The following is an 18,364-nucleotide window of genomic DNA, read 5'->3' as shown; positions in this document are numbered from 1 at the left end:
AGGGGCGGGGTCGGGCCAGGGATGGGGACGCGGGCGAGCTGCGGGGAGCTGCAGGCGGACTCGCGAGGTAGCGGGGACACGGCACAGCCGCAGCCGAGACAGCAGGCGGCCCGCGGCTCAGCGGCCGGCGCAGGTGCTCGAGGGGCAGGGCGGGCCAGGGCTGGGGCCTCCACGGGGGGGGGTGGGGGGGGTGGGGGGGGTGGGGGGGTGGTGCCCGGCCTGGCCGGGATGCGCGCGCACCTGCCCGCGCCCTCGACCTTCCCCGCCCCACGAGGGAGGGGCCCGAGGAGGCCACACCCCCGTATCTCGCCTGAGGCCGGTCAGCTCAGCCCAGGTTCCCGCCCCCGCCAGTTAAATGGGCCGGCGGGGCACAGCCCGGGGAAACGGCCGGGGACTCGGGGTCTGCGGGTGTGACGGGCGAGAGCAGCGAAGCACAGGTAACCGAGTGGGCGATCGCGGCGCTGCGAGGCACTTTGATGGCCCAGACTTGGGAACGAGGCAAAATCCAGAGGGCCTAACAGATCTGGTACCCTGAGTTGCCCTCATGGGACCCCCGAGGAGACGGAGACCCCGAGAGGGCCAGGGACTTGCTGGGGGTCTGCCCAGCGTGGCAGGAGGAGGGCTGGAGCGACACTCCCATCAGCTGCACTACCTCACATGCTCCAGCTCATTGTAGAGTTTCTGCCTGCATCCTGGGCGACATGGTCTTAGGCAGATCATACGCTGCTCCAGGGGAGTTTTACCCAGTCGCCCCAGAGCTGAGGCCCTAGTAAGAATCCAGTAATGCTTTGGGTCATTTTGTAATATACACCACAGAAGAAGGTTGCCCAGAGAGGATGGCTGGAGCCCAGGGCCAGCAGTTTCTAATTTCCCGAACATCTTGCTCCCCGGGTATTCACAGTCAGTGGTTTCAGTAATGAAACATAAGCTGGAGGAGAGCCCAAAGGACTCCTCCAGAAAGGGGCCAGCTTCTCAGTGCTCCTCTCAGCTCCTGCCTTGTCAACTGAGTTTTTCTTTCACTAGAGAGCGCCATGGCAGAGCAGGTGGCTCTGAGCCGGACCCAGGTGTGCGGGATCCTGCGAGAAGAGCTGTACCAGGGTGATGACTTCCATCAGGCCGATACGCACATCTTTATCATCATGGGTGCATCGGTGAGTCTCCCCTACCAAACCCCACAGCTTAAACGCAGCAGAAGGGACCTCAGGGTGCCGGTGCTTTCCCAACTGCTTGCAGCTGGGCCCTTCGGGCTCTTGCCCCTGCTCAGGGGCCACTGTCAACCCGTTACCACCCAGTGTATACACACCGTGAGGCATTTCTGAAGTCCGTGTGTAGCCATTGAGTGTAGACCTCTGTCCTGGAGCTGGGAGGCCCTTCGGGACTGTCTGGTTGGACTTCCTCCTCCACAGGGGAGACAGAGAGGTAAACAGGGGAAGCAGTCCATTCCAGAAGGGTGTTTTCCAAACATGTTTCTGACTTGACAGATGTCACACAGTCATTGCCAGAGGTAGGATCCAGGGCCCGATCTGTACCTTGTCTGTCTACCCTCAAGGTCGCCAAAGACACACACTTGACCCTTCTTGAAACCCCATCTGTTTGCCCCAACTTCCAAGGCCTCTCAAGGAGCTGAGACCAGCCCCATTGTCCAGCCAGTGGAACTGCCACTTTTCTGTGATCAGAAAGGCCAGATACTAGAAGCAAAGGCAGAAACAGCGTGCTGACCATACATGTCGGGGGTGGTGGAACATGAGAGGATGGGTGGGTCCTCAGAGAGCCATGACCGGTCCCCCTGACTAAAAGCACTCTCTCCATGTGCCACATGGAAATAAGATTGACCTGGTGGCAAGACATGAGAAAGGGCTGGAACACTGTCGACATTTCATCTCAAAGGGAAACTTTTCACCCTGGACGGGACCAAGAATCCGCTCCCCGGGATTACGAACATCTCTGGTGGTGACTTACTGTATAAACCTGAAGCGAGAGTTCTACCAAGCTAGTGAGCTCTTGACAGGGCAGGCATGGTCTCTCTGTCCCTTGCACACCCCTGTCCCTTCAGCTCTGGAGGAATTCGATTCTTCATTCATGTATCATAACAGGTCACCGCCCTTTGCAGAATGTGCTTCCTGCCGGTTGTGTGATTCTGGTCAGAATTTGGAAAAAGAGCCAGAATGCAGGGCTTTGTGGGTGAGGAGGGCTGTGCCACTGGGAGGGAAGGGAAGGCCGCCCGAAACTCTCCCCTGACCATCTTATCACCCCAAGACTGTAGGATGCCCAGTAGGGGCGCACAGGGGGCGGCTTAGCCCCTACCCTGGCCCCAGCCTCGTCCCTCGAGGTGCCAGAAAGATTAACACCTGGGACTAGGTCCAAGAAATAGGTTGACAAAGAAAGTTACTCAGGATTATTTTTCCTCCTTCCCCCATCCCCATCCCAGCATGTCCCAAGACACTCCAGCAGAGGATCCCTGACTTCAGTAAATGGCCTATGACCCTAGACCCTCAACTCCGATTAAACACCTCACTGAGAGCAACCAAGTGTGTTCTGTGGCCTGGGCCAAGTGTCTCCTCCTCTCTCAACCCCACAGTCTCCACTTGGCAATGGAAGTCTTTGGAGTATCAAGGGGCCCTGGGGTTCTGTTGAGCTCATTCGGTGACTCCTCCCTGCCTTCATGTGTGGCGGCCTTGGCATTGGGCAACACTGTTTCTTTGCAATCCGAGCAGTTCCCCTTTGCTCTTCTCTGCTCTGAGAGCAATCAGCAGAGGCTTCTAGGGCAGAAAGGGGAAGTGCCTGCTGCAGCCGGCGGGACGGCGGAGGGGGGCGGGAGTAGAGCCTGTTTTTTTTTGTTGTTTTGTTTCTCCCGTTACTGCTGGGATGTGTGGGAGGCAGGCAGGCAGCAGAAACCTGCTACTCTGGGAGACCAAGGAGTTCACAGCACAGTAGGCACCTGCCCTGAGGCCCCCCACGCCCCACTCCCCACCATGGGAGCCGTGCCTGGGGGCTGGGCCCCAAGGTGAGTGTGTGTGACAGCAAACACTGCCAGGCCTTCATGCCCCAGGCCTTGGGAGGCTCCAAGGCCTGCAGAGCCAGGGCCTTGGAGCGGAGCCTGCAAGTGCAAAAAGGATGAGCTGTCCTCCGCGCCTCTCCTCCCTGCCGGCTTTGCCCAACCCGAACCCAGGCGCCTAAGTTCCGCCCTGTCCGAAGGCCGGCTGAGGAGTTACCTGATGGCCTTGCAGCTGCAGCCGCTCCCTGCTCCCTCCTCCAGACTCCCACCCTCGGTAGGAGGGCAGTGGAGGTACTTACAGGACTGGTCCGGAGGCCTCTGGAACCCAAGAACCCCATTTCTCCTTCCAGACTGGTGTTGAGAGAGGAACCCTGGGCCTGCCATGCTCGAGCCACTCTAATCCCCAGTGGAAACAGAGCAATTGAGATGAGAGAAAGAACAGGCTAAGGAGCCCCCTCGGGCAGAAGTGGCTCCCTGCAGGGTCTGCAGGGTGGTCTTTGCCTCTGGGCCTCAGTTTCCCCGTCTGGGCCATGGGCTCCATGAGTGCTCCAGGGCCCATCCCAGAGATGGGGTCCTGCAAGGGCTGAGCAGGAGGACCCGGGCCCTCTCTCCTCGGGGGGTGTTTCTGGGCTGCCTCCCCTCCTGGGGTGATAAGATTCCTGCTGTGTCACGGTGACTCTGGCGCTCCCCCAAAGGGCTTATGAGTCATGAGCCCCACGGCCTAGGAGGGAGGCCAGGCAGATCCTTGACTCGAGGGGATTGAGCCCACCCCGGTCTCCCAAGTTCTACTGCCGCGTGCTCTACCCTAACACCCTGGATACTTGAGATAAGATTGCGGTGCAGGCCAGATGCGGCAGCAGGCCGCATCCTGCTGCTAAGCCACCATGTGGCCCCAGACTCCTCCAGACCCCATGAGCACTGTGCTCTTGGCCCACGGTACTTCCGGCAGAGCAATCGAGCCCAGGCCACTGGGTAGGGGGCCCTCCTAGGCCTCTGCGCCCCCGCCGCAGTCTGGGTCCTACCTCACTCCTCCCTTGGGTGAGTGACTCAGAGCCCTGGGCCGCTGGTGGCAGGGCTGAGCTGAACAAGGCGAGCAGGTTCCACCCCTTGCTAATCCCAAAGGAACCTGTGAGGGCAGTCAGCTATGGGGCACTGTGACTCAGCAGACAGGACACTAGCCCACTGGAATTTGATCAGAAGCAAACATTCCTCTGGGCCAGGAGGTGCTCACTGACGGGGGATTGATGGCTTCTCCTGCCAGATCCCCACAACAGGAGGTGGGTAGCGGAAAGTGGGCACTGCTGGGCACTGGGAGGAGAGGGGCCACAGGGGTTGCAGCTGGGCTCCAGGGAGACCCCAGCTGGGGGTCAGACACTGACCTTGAAGCGCTGTTATCTCCAGTCTTCCCAGGGAAGGTGGTCGGCAAGACAGGTCCCTGCTCCAGAGCCTTTGGCAATCAGTTCTGAGCGGCTGTCAGACAGGGTCAAGGGCTGCGACACAGAGCACCCTGGTTTGGGAACCACCCACTGGAGCACTCCAGGTTCCGCTAGAGCCCGGAGGTGGCAGAGAAATACTGGCCCATGTGGGCTGGGCACTAGCCAAGACCTGGGCCAGAGCAGACACATGGACTTGTCCACGTGTGGATGTTGGCTCGGCCCAGGAGACGCAGAGTGAACCCACAAATGGGAACTGAGCATGCAAGCCTCAAAAGTGGCCTGCCCTTGCCCCCAGCCAGAGGAGGACTTGCCCACCTAGTAGCTCCCCAACTACCTTCCTCATGGCCTGTCCAGGGGTGCAGATTGCAATCAGTTCTTGTCCTGCAGCTCCTCTCTGCAACAGTCCACCGATGTGACCACATCCAGTGCTGACATGACTCTTAAACGGTCATTTTGCCCTGAAGACTCAGGTCCTCACCCCTGGAGGTGGTTTTCCTGCCCAGTGCGAGACTAGCAGCTCTGCCCAGCAGCCCTTGCTGATTACAGGGCAGGGGGCATGAGAGGGCACCTGCTCTGCACCCACGCCATACCCAGGCTCACCACCTCTTCCACCCACAGTGGAGAATTCCTTTGTCAGGTCACCAAAAGCAAGCAGGTGGCCGTGGCTACAGCAGCTAAACCAGCCTGGAGAGAAGGGACTGGGTGACTTCGTGCGATGACAGCATTGTTGCTCACAGTTGCTGTGTCTTCACACACTTGCCATTATCTTGGAAAGTTTCACATGGTCAACGGCAAGTGCGATACACAGCCAGGGCCGCCCACTGTCTGCTCAGTTGTTCTTTTCAGTCTTTTCATTTGTAGGCAACATTCACACACATCGAAAGACATCTCTGTCCAATCGGTTCTGACCTTTATAACCAGAGACAACGTTTCCATCTCCCCAGCCAGTCCACCTCCTGCTCTGAACTCTCACTTATGTCACTGTGGCTGCTTTGCCTTTTCTAAAGCTTCCCTTAAATCAACTCAAGGTGTTCAGTCTTGTGTGTCCAGCATTCTGGTTCTGAGAATTGCTTGTGCTGAGTAGGTCACTGGCTTGTCCCTTTTTTCTTGGTTTGTAATCTTTGTTCTTGCCCCCTGCACAGCTTGCAGGATCTTCGTTCCCCTACCAGGGATCAAACCCGCAACCCCCTGTGGTGGAGTCCTAACCACTGGACCACCAGGGAATCCCCCTGGCTCATCCCTTGGTGTTGCTGAGTGGGTGTTCCACTGTGTGGATATCCAGCTTGTCCATCTCCTGTTGATGGCCTTTCACTGTGTCCCAGCTCAGGGCTATTGGGAATTATGGCTGCTGTGAACCTTGGTGCAAGTGTTTGCTCCACACCACCTCCAACACCAGATGGCATTAGTTTTTTCAGATTACAACCTTCTGGTGAAGGTCAAGCTGGATCTCACTGTGGTTTAATTTGTATTTTTCTGACAACTGGTCATCTTGAACACTTTCTTGTGTGTTAAGTAACCATTGATTTTTCTTGTTGTGAAGTATGTGGTCAAGCCTTTACTGATCTTGAATTCTTTTCTTGTTTTGTTGTACAGTGGGTTTTTTTCTTTTTAATTGACCTTTTTAACCACGTTCAAGGTACTAACCAGTGGCATTTAACACATTTCATGATATCGAGGGGAGTGGGTTATATATTCTAGATTCTACATCTGGTGAATCTTTTCTCCCAGTCTGTGGCTTGTCTATTCATCTTGTTTTTTTCCCAATTCATCCTCTTAATAGTGTCTTATGATGACCAGGAGTTTCTAATTTTGCTCAAGCCTTCATTCATCCATTTTTCCAGTTACTGCATTTTGTTTCCTAGCTAAGAAATCTGTTTCTACTCCCATCTATTAACTTTTTCAAACCTAAAATCTCATTAATTGTAATAATTTTCATAAATCTTGGTTTCAAGTGGTTTTCTTTTTTTAAATGGACAGGTGGTCAGCTAGAGACCAGGCCTGCGTGACACTTTCTTCCCCACCTTGTCATGTTTCTTGTTCTCTGCCTGCTGCTGGTGGGGCTTCTGGTGGGGTGTTGAGTAAAGAACTGAAGACAGGCCCTCTTTTCTTGCTTCTGGTTGTTGAAAGAGGATTATTTCAACGTTTCCCTACAGTATATGATGTTTGTGGAGTTTTAACAGGGGCTGCTTAGCAAGGTGAGAAAGTTCCCTTTTATGCCTAGTCTGGGAAGAGGTCCTATCATGCTAGGTATCGAAATTTTCTGGAACATTTAATCTCCATCTGGTGAGTTTTAACAAGGTTCCTAGATTAAAAACTCTAAAGGAGTAGACATATGGCTTAGAGCTTTTTTCCTCTAATCTGTTCATGTAGTGAATGTTAATGACTTTTTTTTTCTTTTCAATATCAAACCAAGCTTTCACTTGCAGGATGATCCCAACTTAGTTAGGACATACTCCATGTTTGACATTGCAGGGTTGGGTTTGCTGGTATCTCCTGCAGAATTGTTTGCACCTGTATCTGTGTTCATGGATGAGACAGGCTTGGGACCACCTGTGCGCATTTCTCAGACTCTCTGGCCGCAGGGTCCTGGGGCCACCACACGGCTTGGCAAACACTCCCCAGTCAGGCTTTGCCTCTGAATGGCAGTCTCCGTGGCATTTTGTGAGACCTATTAGCAGAGCTGTCTCTGTAAGGGACAGTTGTCAGGGGCCAGGCTGGGCTTGCTGGGAAGGGTGTGAATGCCATTCTGTCTCCTTAATGACCATTGCCTCCCTAGGTCACTCATTTCATTGTGGTATGTTGGAATTTTCCAGAAAAGTGTCCATTTCATGTAACTTACCAGATGTGGGATAAGGTCGTTCACAGAACCCTCTGCGGTCTTTCCTGTCAGTAGTTTTGTCCCACTGCCCCCATGATTCTTGGTGCCTTTTTAAAAAGCAATCTTTCCCAGGGGACTGTTTGAATTAATTTAATTAGTCTTTTTCAAATACCAAGATGGGGCTTTGTTGAGCTATTCTTTTGGCTTGTTTTCCATTTTATTCATTTTTACTTTGCAGTGTTTCCTGCCTTGTGATTTGTTTGGCTTTTAAATTCTGCTGTCCTTTTTCTAGGGCTTCCCTGGTGGCTCAGTAGTAAAGAATCTGCCTGCAATGCAGGAGACTCGAGTTCAATCCCTGAGCCAGGAAGATCTCCTGGAGGAGGTAACGGCTACCCACTCCAGTGTTTTTGCCTGGAGCATTCCATGGACAGCAGAGCCTGACAGGCTGCAGTCCATGGGGTCGCAAAGAATCAGGCATGACCGAGCAACGATGGATGGTCCTTTTTCGAACTTTTTCAGTTGAACGCTGAGTTCATCAGCTTCGAGCCATTCTTTTTTTTGCTAACATAAGCATTTAAAGTCATGCCTCAGTTTTGTCGCATGCTACTTCCAATGCCATTCAATTCCAGTGAGTCTAGGGTTTTCTTTAGCCCATGAGCTCTTTAGAAGCAAGCTTCTTGTGTTGGCTTTGGTTTTGCCCATTCAACCATAAGACGAGTCTGTGGATCGTGGAACCAGCGGGTTAATGGGGTACCTCCTGGCCAGCGCGAGGTCTCTTTCCCTTAAGGTGCCCCCCAGCAATGTGCGGGCACTCCAGGCCAGGGTCAAGGGCTAGACTGGGCCCCAGTTCAAGCGGCTCAGACTATACACAGTGGGCAGGACAAGCATGCGCAGGTCTACCCCCATGGGGGTGATCTGGGGTATGTCCTCAGCTCCTAACCACGCCTGTTTCTCTGCCACAGGGGGACCTGGCCAAGAAGAAGATCTACCCCACCATCTGGTAAGCCTGTGTCCCCACTACCCTCTGTGGCCCCGCGCCCCCTCGCCCTTGCCACAGCCATGCTCTGCCCTCAGGTGGCTGTTCCGAGATGGCCTTTTGCCCGAAGACACCTACATCGTGGGCTATGCCCGCTCCCGCCTCACAGTGGCTGACATCCGCAAGCAGAGCGAGCCCTTCTTCAAAGTGAGTGGCTTCTGGGGTCTCGGCAGGTGGCACACACCACCACCCCCCGTCCCATCACAGAGGCCCTTCGTCCTGCCCCTCCTGTGCCAGGCCACCCCCTCCCTGGCACCTCCCAGCCCCCTGTGACTTGGGCTTACCACTTCCTTCCCACTGTACCCTGTGACCTCTCAAACATGGAGATACCTGCCTTCTCTCAACACATGGTACTTAGGTGGCATGACTTTGGAGAGACAGCTTTCTCCCAGGTCCCAGTTGGCTGGACTCTGGCTTCTGTCTTAGGGCATTGAGGCCCCCACCCCCACCCCCATGGGCGTGCTGGAGCTGTGAGTGACCCCAGTGCGAGGCTAGGATGGCTGACCTCTCAGGAAGCCCGCTCTGCCTATGGGCTCACAGGAGAGCAAGGGCAGGGAGCCAAGATGCTTGTGTCCGTGTTGCCCAGGCTACCCCGGAGGAGAAGTCCAAGCTGGAGGAGTTCTTTGCCCGCAACTCCTACGTGGCCGGCCAGTACGATGACACTGCCTCCTACAAGCGCCTCAACAGCCACATAAATGCCCTTCACCAGGGCACACAGACCAACCGCCTCTTCTACCTGGCCTTGCCCCCGACTGTCTATGAGGCTGTCACCAAAAACATCCATGAGACCTGCATGAGCCAGACGTAAGGCTGGTCTTTGTCCCTACCTTCCTGCCTCCAGGGTGTGCCCTACCCTGGTGTGACCTGCCCCAGCAAGCTAAGCAGAGCCCCCAGGGCCAACCGGTCTGCTGCTGCTGCTGTTAAGTCGCTTCAGTCATATCCGACTCTGTGCGACCCCATAGATGGCAGCCCAGCAGTCTCCTCTGTCCCTGGGATTCTCCAGGCAAGAACACTGGAGTGGGTTGCCATTTCCTTCTCCAATGCATGAAAGTGAAAGGTGAAAGTGAAGTCGTTCAGTCGTGCCCGACTCTTAGTGACCCCATGGACTGCAGCCTACCAGGCTCTTCCGTCCATGGGATTTTCCAGGCAAGGGCACTGGAGTGGGGTGCCATTGCCTTCTCCGGCCAACCGGTCTAGGGAGTCTGAAAAAGATAGATGCCCCTGGTTTGTTACTTCCATGAATTCAGTCTATGGAGAATGGGCATTTTCCGTTTTCTGGAAGTTTCCCAAAAATGCTCACACCCGTATTTACCATCCAGTTCAGTTCAGTTCAGTTCAGTCGCTCAGTCGTGTCCAACTCTTTGCGACCCCATGAATCGCAGCACGCCAGGCCTCCCTGTCCATCACAAACACCTGGAGTTCACTCAGACTCATGTCCATCGAGTCAGTGATGCCATCCAGCCATCTCATCCTCTGTCGTGCCCTTCTCCTCCTGCCCCCAATCCCTCCCAGCATCAGAGTCTTTTCCAATCAGTCAGCTCTTCACATGAGGTGGCCAAAGTACTGGAGTTTCAGCTTCAGCATCATTCCTTCCAAAGAAATCCAGGGCTGATCTCCTTCAGAATGGACTGGTTGGATGTCCTTGCAGTCCAAGGGACTCTCAAGAGTCTTCTCCAATACCACAGTTCAAAAGCATCAATTCTTCAGTGCTCAGCCTTCTTCACAGTCCAGCTCTCACATCCATACATGACCACAGGAAAAACCATAGCCTTGACTAGACGGACCTTTGTTAGCAAAGTAATGTCTCTGCTTTTGAATATTCTGTCTAGGTTGGTCATAACTTTCCTTCCAAGGAGTAAGCGTATTTTAATTTCATGGCTGCAGTCACCATCTGCAGTGATTTTGGAGCCCCAAAAAATAAAGTCTGACACTGTTTCCACTGTTTCCCCATCTATTTCCCATGAAGTGATGGGACCGGATGCCATGATCTTCGTTTTCTGAATGTTGAGCTTTAAGCCAACTTTTTCACTCTCCTCTTTCACTTTCATCAAGAGGCTTTTTAGTTCCTCTTCACTTTCTGCCATAAGGGTGGTGTCATCTGCATATCTGAGCTTATTGATATTTCTCCCGGCAGTCTTGATTCCAGCTTGTGTTTCTTCCAGTCCAGCGTTTCTCATGATGTACTCTGCATGTAAGTTAAATAAGCAGGGTGACAATATACAACCTTGACGTACTCCTTTTCCTATTTGGAACCAGTCTGTTGTTCCATGTCCATTTCTAACGGTTGCTTCCTGACCTGTATACAGATTTCTCAAAAGGCAGGTCAGGTGGTCTGGTATTCCCATCTCTTGAAAAATTTTCCACAGTTGATTGTGATCCACACAGTCAAAGGACTTGGCATAGTCAATAAAGCAGAAATAGATGTTTTTCTGGAACGCTGTTGTTTTTTCCATGATCCAGCGGATGTTGGCAATTTGATCTCTGGTTCCTTTGCCTTTTCTAAAACCAACCTGAACATCAGGAAGTTCACGGTTCACGTATTTCTGAAGCCTGGCTTGGAGACCTTTGAGCGTTACTTTACTAGCATGTGAGATGAGTGCAGTTGTGCGGTAGTTTGAGCATTCCTTGGCATTGCCTTTCTTTGGGATTGGAATGAAAACTGACCTTTTCCAGTTCTGTGGCCACTGATGAGTTTTCCAAATTTGCTGGCATATTGAGTGCAGCACTTTCACAGCATCATCTTTCAGGATTTGAAATAGCTCAACTGGAATTCCATCACTTCCACTAGCTTTGTTCGTAGTGATGCCTTCTACGGCCCACTGGACTTCACATTCCAGGATGTCTGGCTCTAGGTCAGTGATCACACCATCGTGATTATCTGGGTCATGAAGATCTTTTTTGTACAGTTCTTCTGTGTATTCTTGCCACCTCTTTTTAATATCTTCTGCTTCTGTTAGGTCCATACCATTTCTGTCCTTTATCGAGCCCATCTTTGCATGAAATGTTCCCTTGGTATCTCTAATTTTCTTGAAGAGATTTCTAATCTTTCCCATTCTGTTGTTTTCCTCTATTTCTTTGCATTGATCACTGAGGAAGGCTTTCTTATCTCTTCTTGCTATTCTTTGGAACTCTGCATTCAGATGCTTATATCTTTCCTTTTCTCCTTTGGTTTTCGCTTCTCTTCTTTTCACAGCTATTTGTAAGGCCTCCCCAGACAGCCATTTTGCTTTTTTGCATTTCTTTTCCATGGGGATGGTCTTGATCCCTGTCTCCTGTACAATGTCACGAACCTCATGCTATAGTTCATCAGGCACTCTTATCTATCAGATCTAGGCCCTTAAATCTATTTCTCACTTCCACTGTATAATCATAAGGGATTTGATTTAGGTCATACCTGAATGGTCTAGTGGTTTTCCCTACTTTCTTCAATTTCAGTCTGAATTTGGTAATAAGGAGTTCATGATCTGAGCCACAGTCAGCTCCCAGTCTTGTTTTTGTTGACTGTATAGAGCTTCTCCATCTTTGGCTGCAAAGAACATAATTAGTCTGATTTCGGTGTTGACCATCTGGTGATGTCCATGTGTAGAGTCTTGTCTTGTGTTGTTGGAAGAGGGTGTTTGCTATGACCAGTGCATTTTCTTGGCAAAACTCTGTTAGTCTTTGCCCTGCTTCATTCTGTATTCTAAGGCCAAATTTGCCTGTTACTCCAGGTGTTTCTTGACTTCCTACTTTTGCATTCCAGTCCCCTATAATGAAAAGGACATCTTTTTTGGGTGTTAGTTCTAAAAGGTCTTGTAGGTCTTCATCGAACCGTTCAACTTCAGCTTCATCAGCGTTACTGGTTGGGGCATAGACTTGGATTACTGTGATATTGAATGGTTTGCCTTGGAAACGAACAGAGATCATTCTGTCGTTTTTGAGATTGCATCTAAGTATTGCATTTCGGACTCTTTTGTTGGCCATGATGGCTACTCCATTTCTTCTGAGGGATTCCTGCCCGCAGTAGTAGATATAATGGTCATCTGAGTTAAATTCACCCATTCCAGTCCATTTCAGTTCGCTGATTCCTAGAATGTCGACATTCACTCTTGCCATCTCTTGTTTGACCACTTCCAATTTGCCTTGATTCATGGACCTGACATTCCAGGTTCCTATGCAATATTGCTCTTTACAGCATCGGACCTTGCTTCTATCACCAGTCACATCCACAGCTGGGTATTGTTTTTGCTTCGGCTCCATCGCTTTGTTCTTTCTGGAGTTATTTCTCCACTGATCTCCAGTAGCATATTGGGCACCTACTGACCTGGGGAGTTTCTCTTTCAGTATCCTATCATTTTGCCTTTTCATACTGTTCATGGGGTTCTCAAGGCAAGAATACTGAAGTGGTTTGCCATTCCCTTCTCCAGTGGACCACATTCTGTCAGATCTCTCCACCATGACCCGCCCGTCTTGGGTTGCCCCATGGGCATGGCTTAGTTTCATTGAGTTAGACAAGGCTGTGGTCCTAGTGTGATTAGATTGACTTGTTTTCTGAGTATGGTTTCAGTGTGTTTGCCCTCTGATGCCCTCTTGCAACACCTACCATCTTACTTGGGTTTCTCTTACCTTGGACCTTGGACGTGGGGTGTCTCTTCACGGTTGCTCCAGCAAAGTGCAGCCGCTGCTCCTTTCCTTGGACGAGGGGTATCTCCTCACCGCCGCCCTTCCTGACCTTCAACGTGGGATAGCGCCTCTAGGCCCTCCTGCGCCCGCGCAGCCACCACTCCTTGGATATGGGGTTGGTCCTCCCGGCCGCCGCCCCTAGCCTTGGGCGTGGGGTAGCTCCTCCTGGCCACCGCCCCTGACCTCGGACTTGGGTAACTCTTCTCTGCCGTTCATGCGCCGTTGCAGCCTGGCACTCTCGGCCACTGCCCCTGATCTCGGACGTGGGGTAACTCCTCTTGGCCGCCACCCTTCGGGCATGGGGTCCTCCCGGCTTCTGCCCCTGACCTCGGACGTGGGGTAGCTCCTCTCGGCCATGCTCAGTGCGCCAGTCGCAGCCGCCGTCGCGCATCCAGATCCCTATATAGACCCTCAGAGTCAGCTCCCCAGAAATCCCACTGTCCCTGGCAGCAGTCCCGACTAACACTACAAGGTGGCAGTGTTGCTCCACGAAACTTTTTCACTGGTGCTGGCTTATTCTCAGGCCCTCAGCACTTCCCACGGTCCCGTCGACCACCACCAGGGGGCGGTGTTGCTCCACGGAACCCTGCTTCCTGTGACGCAGTAGCTCCTGCGTGCTTGCTTATGTTCCCCAAACCAGGACCATGTCTGTTCCACTTTGTCCAAGGTTTGGATGTGGAATGGCCACATTAACTCTCCGTTAGGATAAAGGGGGCTTCCCTTGTAGCTCAGTCGGTAAAGCATTTGCCTGCAGTGCAGGAGACCCAGGTTTGATCCCTGGGTGGGGAAGATCTCTTGGAGAAGGAAATGGCAACCCAGTCCAATATCCTTGCCTGTAAAATATGGACAGAGGAGCTTGGTGGGCTGCAGTCCATGGGGTCGCAAAGAGTCAGGCACAAGTGAGCGACTAACACTTATTTACTTCCCCACGTTTAAACCCTTGGGGGGAGCTATGCCTTTGTCATCCCCTCCCCCTATTTTCCCACTAGCTCAGGGCACCCCCAGACCCTGCAGGAACCCTGCGTTGCCAGGAGGGAGCAGAGAGGGCAGGAGGTGCTCCTCCCAGTCGCCAGCCAGTCAGGCTAGAAGGCTTCCGAGGAAGCTCTGAGCCTAGCCCCGAGGGCTGGGAATTAGAAGGGGTGTCCTCTGGGCAGAGGCCGGAAGAGACCCAGCCCTGCAGAACTTGGCTGGCCCAGCTGACTGTTGAGAGGAGGCGGGGAGTCTCTGCCTTCACTCTCTAGGGAAGGGAGGGTGGACGGGGATGGGATGCTGAGCCATGCCCCACCCCAGGGAGGGTGATGTAGTTCTGGGTTGTCACAGAGGCTGGAACCGCATCATCGTGGAGAAGCCGTTTGGGAGGGACCTGCAGAGCTCCAACCAGCTGTCCAACCACATCGCCTCCCTGTTCCACGAGGACCAGATCTACCGCATTGACCACTACCTGGGCAAAGAGATGGTCCAGAACCTCATGGTGCTGAGGTGCGCTGGGGCAGGGGTTGGGGGCCAGGGGTCCTGGGCCGCCCCCCTCCGATGCACAGTCAGCCTCCGTGTGCCCCTCCCCCAGGTTTGCCAACAGGATCTTCGGGCCCATTTGGAACCGGGACAACATCGCCTGCGTCATTCTCACCTTCAAAGAGCCCTTTGGCACTGAGGGTCGTGGGGGCTACTTTGATGAATTTGGAATCATCCGGTGAGGGCCTGACTCCCTTATCTGGGGAGGTGGGCACAGGCACCATCCCACTTCCCCTGCAGGTCCCCCCGCCCCGCTCTGGGCTCCTGGACCCTGATGTTCAAGTTGGGCAGCATGAGTGTCCGAGCAGTCAGTGGGGACTGTAAAGGGTGGGGTCACTGTCTTCTGTCTTTCCTCAAGGGGACCTGGCAGACACTGGGGATCAGGAAGGAAGCTCACTGCTTGTTGCTGGAAGGCCGACTTTGAGGCCCTGAATGCCGGGAAGGTGGCCGACGAGGGGCTAAGGGAGCTCATGCCTCACTCCTTCTTGCCCCTAGGGACGTGATGCAGAACCACCTCCTGCAGATGCTGTGTCTGGTGGCCATGGAGAAGCCCGCCTCCACTGACTCAGATGACGTGCGCGATGAGAAGGTGGGTGGGGCCGCCCCCTCCCTGCCCAGCCCCCTTTCCTTAGCCACCCATCCTGAGCACCAGGTGCCCTGGGCCAGGAGGCAGGCAGCCTGTCAGAGAACTGGCAGGGCCATGCAACCGAGCTTCTCCTGGAGAAGAACCGAGGGTGGGGTGAGGTGGTCCCAGAGGGCCCTTGCGGGATGGAGCCTGAAGCCCGGCTCTGGCAGCAGGAGCAAAGCTGCACGCGGGACACCTACTGACTATCAGGGCCACTCGCCCATCCAGGAAGGCCACCCCTGGGCGTTAACATGGCTCCCTGGTGCCCGGTGTCCTCTTTACTCAAGGGGCCTGTCTTCCTGGCTCTCCTGCAGGTCAAGGTGCTGAAGTGTATCTCAGAGGTGCAGGCGAGCAACGTGGTCCTGGGCCAGTATGTGGGGAACCCCGACGGAGAGGGGGAGGCCACCAAAGGGTACCTGGATGACCCCACGGTGCCCCGCGGGTCCACCACAGCCACCTTTGCGGCCGCCGTCCTCTATGTGGAAAATGAGCGCTGGGACGGTAGGTGGCGCCGCCATCCCGTGGGGATGGGAGCCGGCCCCTGCAGCCAGCCAAGCGCTCCCCAAAGCCTGCTGTGTCCATCCCCCGTCTCCTCACAGGGGTGCCCTTCATCCTGCGCTGCGGCAAAGCCCTGAACGAGCGCAAGGCCGAGGTGCGCCTGCAGTTTCGTGACGTGGCCGGGGACATCTTCCGGCAGCAGTGCAAGCGCAACGAGCTGGTAATCCGCGTGCAGCCCAACGAGGCCGTGTACACCAAGATGATGACCAAGAAGCCTGGCATGTTCTTCAACCCCGAGGAGTCGGAGCTTGACCTGACCTATGGCAACCGATACAAGGTGGGCACTCGCCCGCCCCCTGGGCAGGGGCGGCAGCCCAGGGCTCCACAGGGCTCAGCACCTTGGTGACACCCTGTGGCCCGCCCACAGAACGTGAAGCTCCCTGACGCCTACGAGCGCCTCATCCTGGACGTCTTTTGCGGGAGCCAGATGCACTTCGTGCGCAGGTGAGGAGAGGCACCCCCCTCGCCCTCCCTCCTCCCCCGCCCCCTCTCCATCCCCCTCTTCGTCCCCCTCCCTCCGTGGTCACACTGGGCCTCCCATCCCCACCCCTGTCCCTTCAGTGATGAACTGCGGGAGGCCTGGCGGATCTTCACTCCACTGCTCCACCACATCGAACGCGAGAAGGCCCGGCCCATCCCCTACGTGTACGGCAGGTACGTCTATGCAGAAGGTGCGGCGGACAAGACGGGGTGTGGATCGGGGGGTGACGGGAGTGGAGGGGGGGCGAAGGGGGACCCTGTGGCTCAGGGCTCCCTCACCGCTCCCCACTGCCTGTCCCCCTGCCAGCCGGGGCCCTGTGGAGGCAGACGAGCTGATGAAGCGTGTGGGCTTCCAGTACGAGGGCACCTACAAGTGGGTGAACCCCCACAAGCTCTGAGCCGGCCCCCCTCCTGTGCGCCCTGGGCCTGCCCACCTCTCTCGCTCTACACCCCCTCCCACCAGACCCAGCTCCAGAGGACTCGGGACCACTGCCCCCAGCCCCACATTCCTGCCCTGGGCGGGGGCCACCCCCCACCCACTCCTCGGCCCAGTCGCATTCCTCGGCCAGCCAGCACTGTGACCCCACCCGCACCCGACCCCAGCCAGCCTGTATCCCCGGGACTGAGCCCCCCCCCCCCACCCCACCGCCCGGAGCAAGGAAGAGGAGGGCTATAGTTGGGGAAGACAGGGGCAAGGTCCTCAGAAGGCCGAGAATGGGCCCCCTGCACCCCCAGTCTCAGCGCCATTCCACATTCCTGGTCCCCCCACGGAAGGGACGTTCACGCCACCCAGTGCCCTCCCTGCGCTGGGCCCTCCAAATGTCCGTGTGCCCCCCAGGCCCCCCATCACCATAACTCAGCACTCCACAACCACCCCGTCTCACTCCCACAGCACCCCCCACCCCCCACCCCCCGCCCCAAGGTGGCACCCTCACCACCAGAAAAGCAAAAGCAGCAAAGTGCCATTAAATCAGCAAACTAAGCCACCCGGCTCTGGGTCCTTTCTTGCCTCCTGCGACCGTGGAAGGGCACCCCTGTGGCTGCCTGCCCGCCTGCCCTGTCCCCACCATCGGCTTGCCCCAACACCCACTTCCCTTGACCACCAGATTGGGTGGGCACGTGGATTACCTCCACCCCAACCGAGCCGTGGGATCTTGTCAGAAGACCACTTGTGGCACAAGAACAGGTCATGTTCCTTTCATTCATTTCCCCCCGCCACGACAAAGTATTTAGGAAGGAGTGGCTAAGGGACTTGGGGACATAAACCAAGGGGGACAGGCGAGTCCAGGGCACACAACAGTCTGGCACCACGGAGTGGTACACAGCTGGCCTTCGCGCCTGAGACCAAGAGCAGGCGCCCTCCAGGGGATCTGCTGGCTTCCTTGAGCCTGGCTGCCTCTGGCTCCATCTTCACATAAGCTTCTCCCTTGACCAGGACACCAGTCATCCTGGACTGGAGGCCCAATCTCCCCCAGAATGACCTTAATCTCAACTAACCAGATTATCTCTGCACATGCCTCATTGTTGAACAAGGGCACAAGGGGCCAGGTGAGCCTGCCCCCCAAAGGCAGTGCCCCCCCGGGCGTCTGTCCAGCCTTTTCCCTCGACCAAGCATCAGGAAGGGGGCTGCAGCCGCTCCTGTGGTCCCCGCCCTGGGCCTGAGTTCTGGGACGTGTGGCTAACCCAAAACAAACATACAAGATGCTCCTCGTTTGCCGGGATGTTTCATGGAGGGACCAAGCCAGCCACCCAACATGTGACCTGAGTAGGCAAGGTCCACTCCACAGGTCCCCGCGGCTGGCAGGGCTCAGGGGTCATGGAGCCAGGGAGGTCTGTGACCGCGGGGCCAGGCCCGTAGGCTGTTGGTAAGAGCTTGGCCACCATGGCTCCTCACTTGAGCTTAGGCTATGTAGGGAGACCACCAGGTTCACGTGGACCTAGATTGAGCAGAAAAGGACTTGCTGGGCTAGGGACAGCTGGAATCCAGACCCATGGTGCCTTCAGGTCCGCATGGAGCAGCTGAGAAAGCCCCTTGTGGACATTTGGGCTTCATTTGGGGTAGGGACGCTGGCCTTGGTTCTCTTCCCTGTGCCGGTGGCCTGGGGAAGGGGCAGTGAGTCCTTCGTTCTAATGCTCTGGCTCCTGCATAGCTACAAAGAGTCCTGTCCTGTCCTGGATGCTATGGGGCAGCTGTGTGCCCACAAAGGCCAGACGCTGTGCTTAGTCGTTCAGTCATGTCTGA

General features: G+C 55.1%; 2 protein-coding genes across 5 annotated transcripts in view; one reads left to right on the top strand and one right to left on the bottom strand.

The window, feature by feature from the left end:
* The window catches only part of IKBKG (inhibitor of nuclear factor kappa B kinase regulatory subunit gamma), a 58,796-nt gene extending 54,238 nt beyond the window's left edge, over window positions 1-4,558 (bottom strand). Inside the window, exon 1 of the mRNA XM_005227728.5 lies at window positions 4,375-4,558. The gene's annotated coding sequence lies outside the window, so the exon portion shown is untranslated. The remainder of the gene's footprint in view (window positions 1-4,374) is intronic.
* G6PD (glucose-6-phosphate dehydrogenase) lies at window positions 1-17,104 on the top strand. Of its 4 annotated transcripts, none has more exons than XM_024987752.2 (14): window positions 1-133; window positions 1,024-1,151; window positions 7,542-7,631; window positions 8,212-8,249; window positions 8,324-8,432; window positions 8,872-9,089; window positions 14,268-14,426; window positions 14,512-14,637; window positions 14,955-15,048; window positions 15,399-15,585; window positions 15,684-15,919; window positions 16,010-16,086; window positions 16,204-16,296; window positions 16,430-17,104. In XM_024987752.2, the coding sequence occupies exons 1-14, from the start codon at window positions 22-24 to the stop codon at window positions 16,518-16,520; spliced, it is 1,758 nt and encodes a 585-aa protein (XP_024843520.1). In that variant the 5' UTR covers window positions 1-21; the 3' UTR covers window positions 16,521-17,104. The 4 variants fall into 4 exon arrangements, with proteins under 4 accessions (XP_024843520.1, XP_005227717.1, XP_024843521.1 ...); XM_024987753.2 differs by lacking the exon at window positions 1-133 and adding an exon at window positions 350-437; XM_005227660.5 differs by lacking the exon at window positions 7,542-7,631.
* The last annotated feature ends 1,260 nt before the right edge of the window (window positions 17,105-18,364 follow it).

Source organism: Bos taurus, chromosome X (genome assembly GCF_002263795.3).
Source record: "Bos taurus isolate L1 Dominette 01449 registration number 42190680 breed Hereford chromosome X, ARS-UCD2.0, whole genome shotgun sequence".
Taxonomy (NCBI): Eukaryota; Metazoa; Chordata; class Mammalia; order Artiodactyla; family Bovidae; genus Bos; species Bos taurus.
This window is presented reverse-complemented; position numbering and strand designations above follow the sequence as displayed.

What these genes read in the sequence shown, in the direction of transcription:
- G6PD (XM_024987752.2), top strand. Translation starts at nt 22, where the DNA reads ATGGGGACGCGGGCGAGCTGCGGGGAGCTGCAGGCGGACTCGCGAGGT. An exon ending in AAGATCTACCCCACCATCTG is followed by an intron (nt 8,250 to 8,323) that starts GTAAGCCTGTGT and finishes CTCTGCCCTCAG; the next exon opens with GTGGCTGTTCCGAGATGGCC. An exon ending in CCTATGGCAACCGATACAAG is followed by an intron (nt 15,920 to 16,009) that starts GTGGGCACTCGC and finishes GCCCGCCCACAG; the next exon opens with AACGTGAAGCTCCCTGACGC.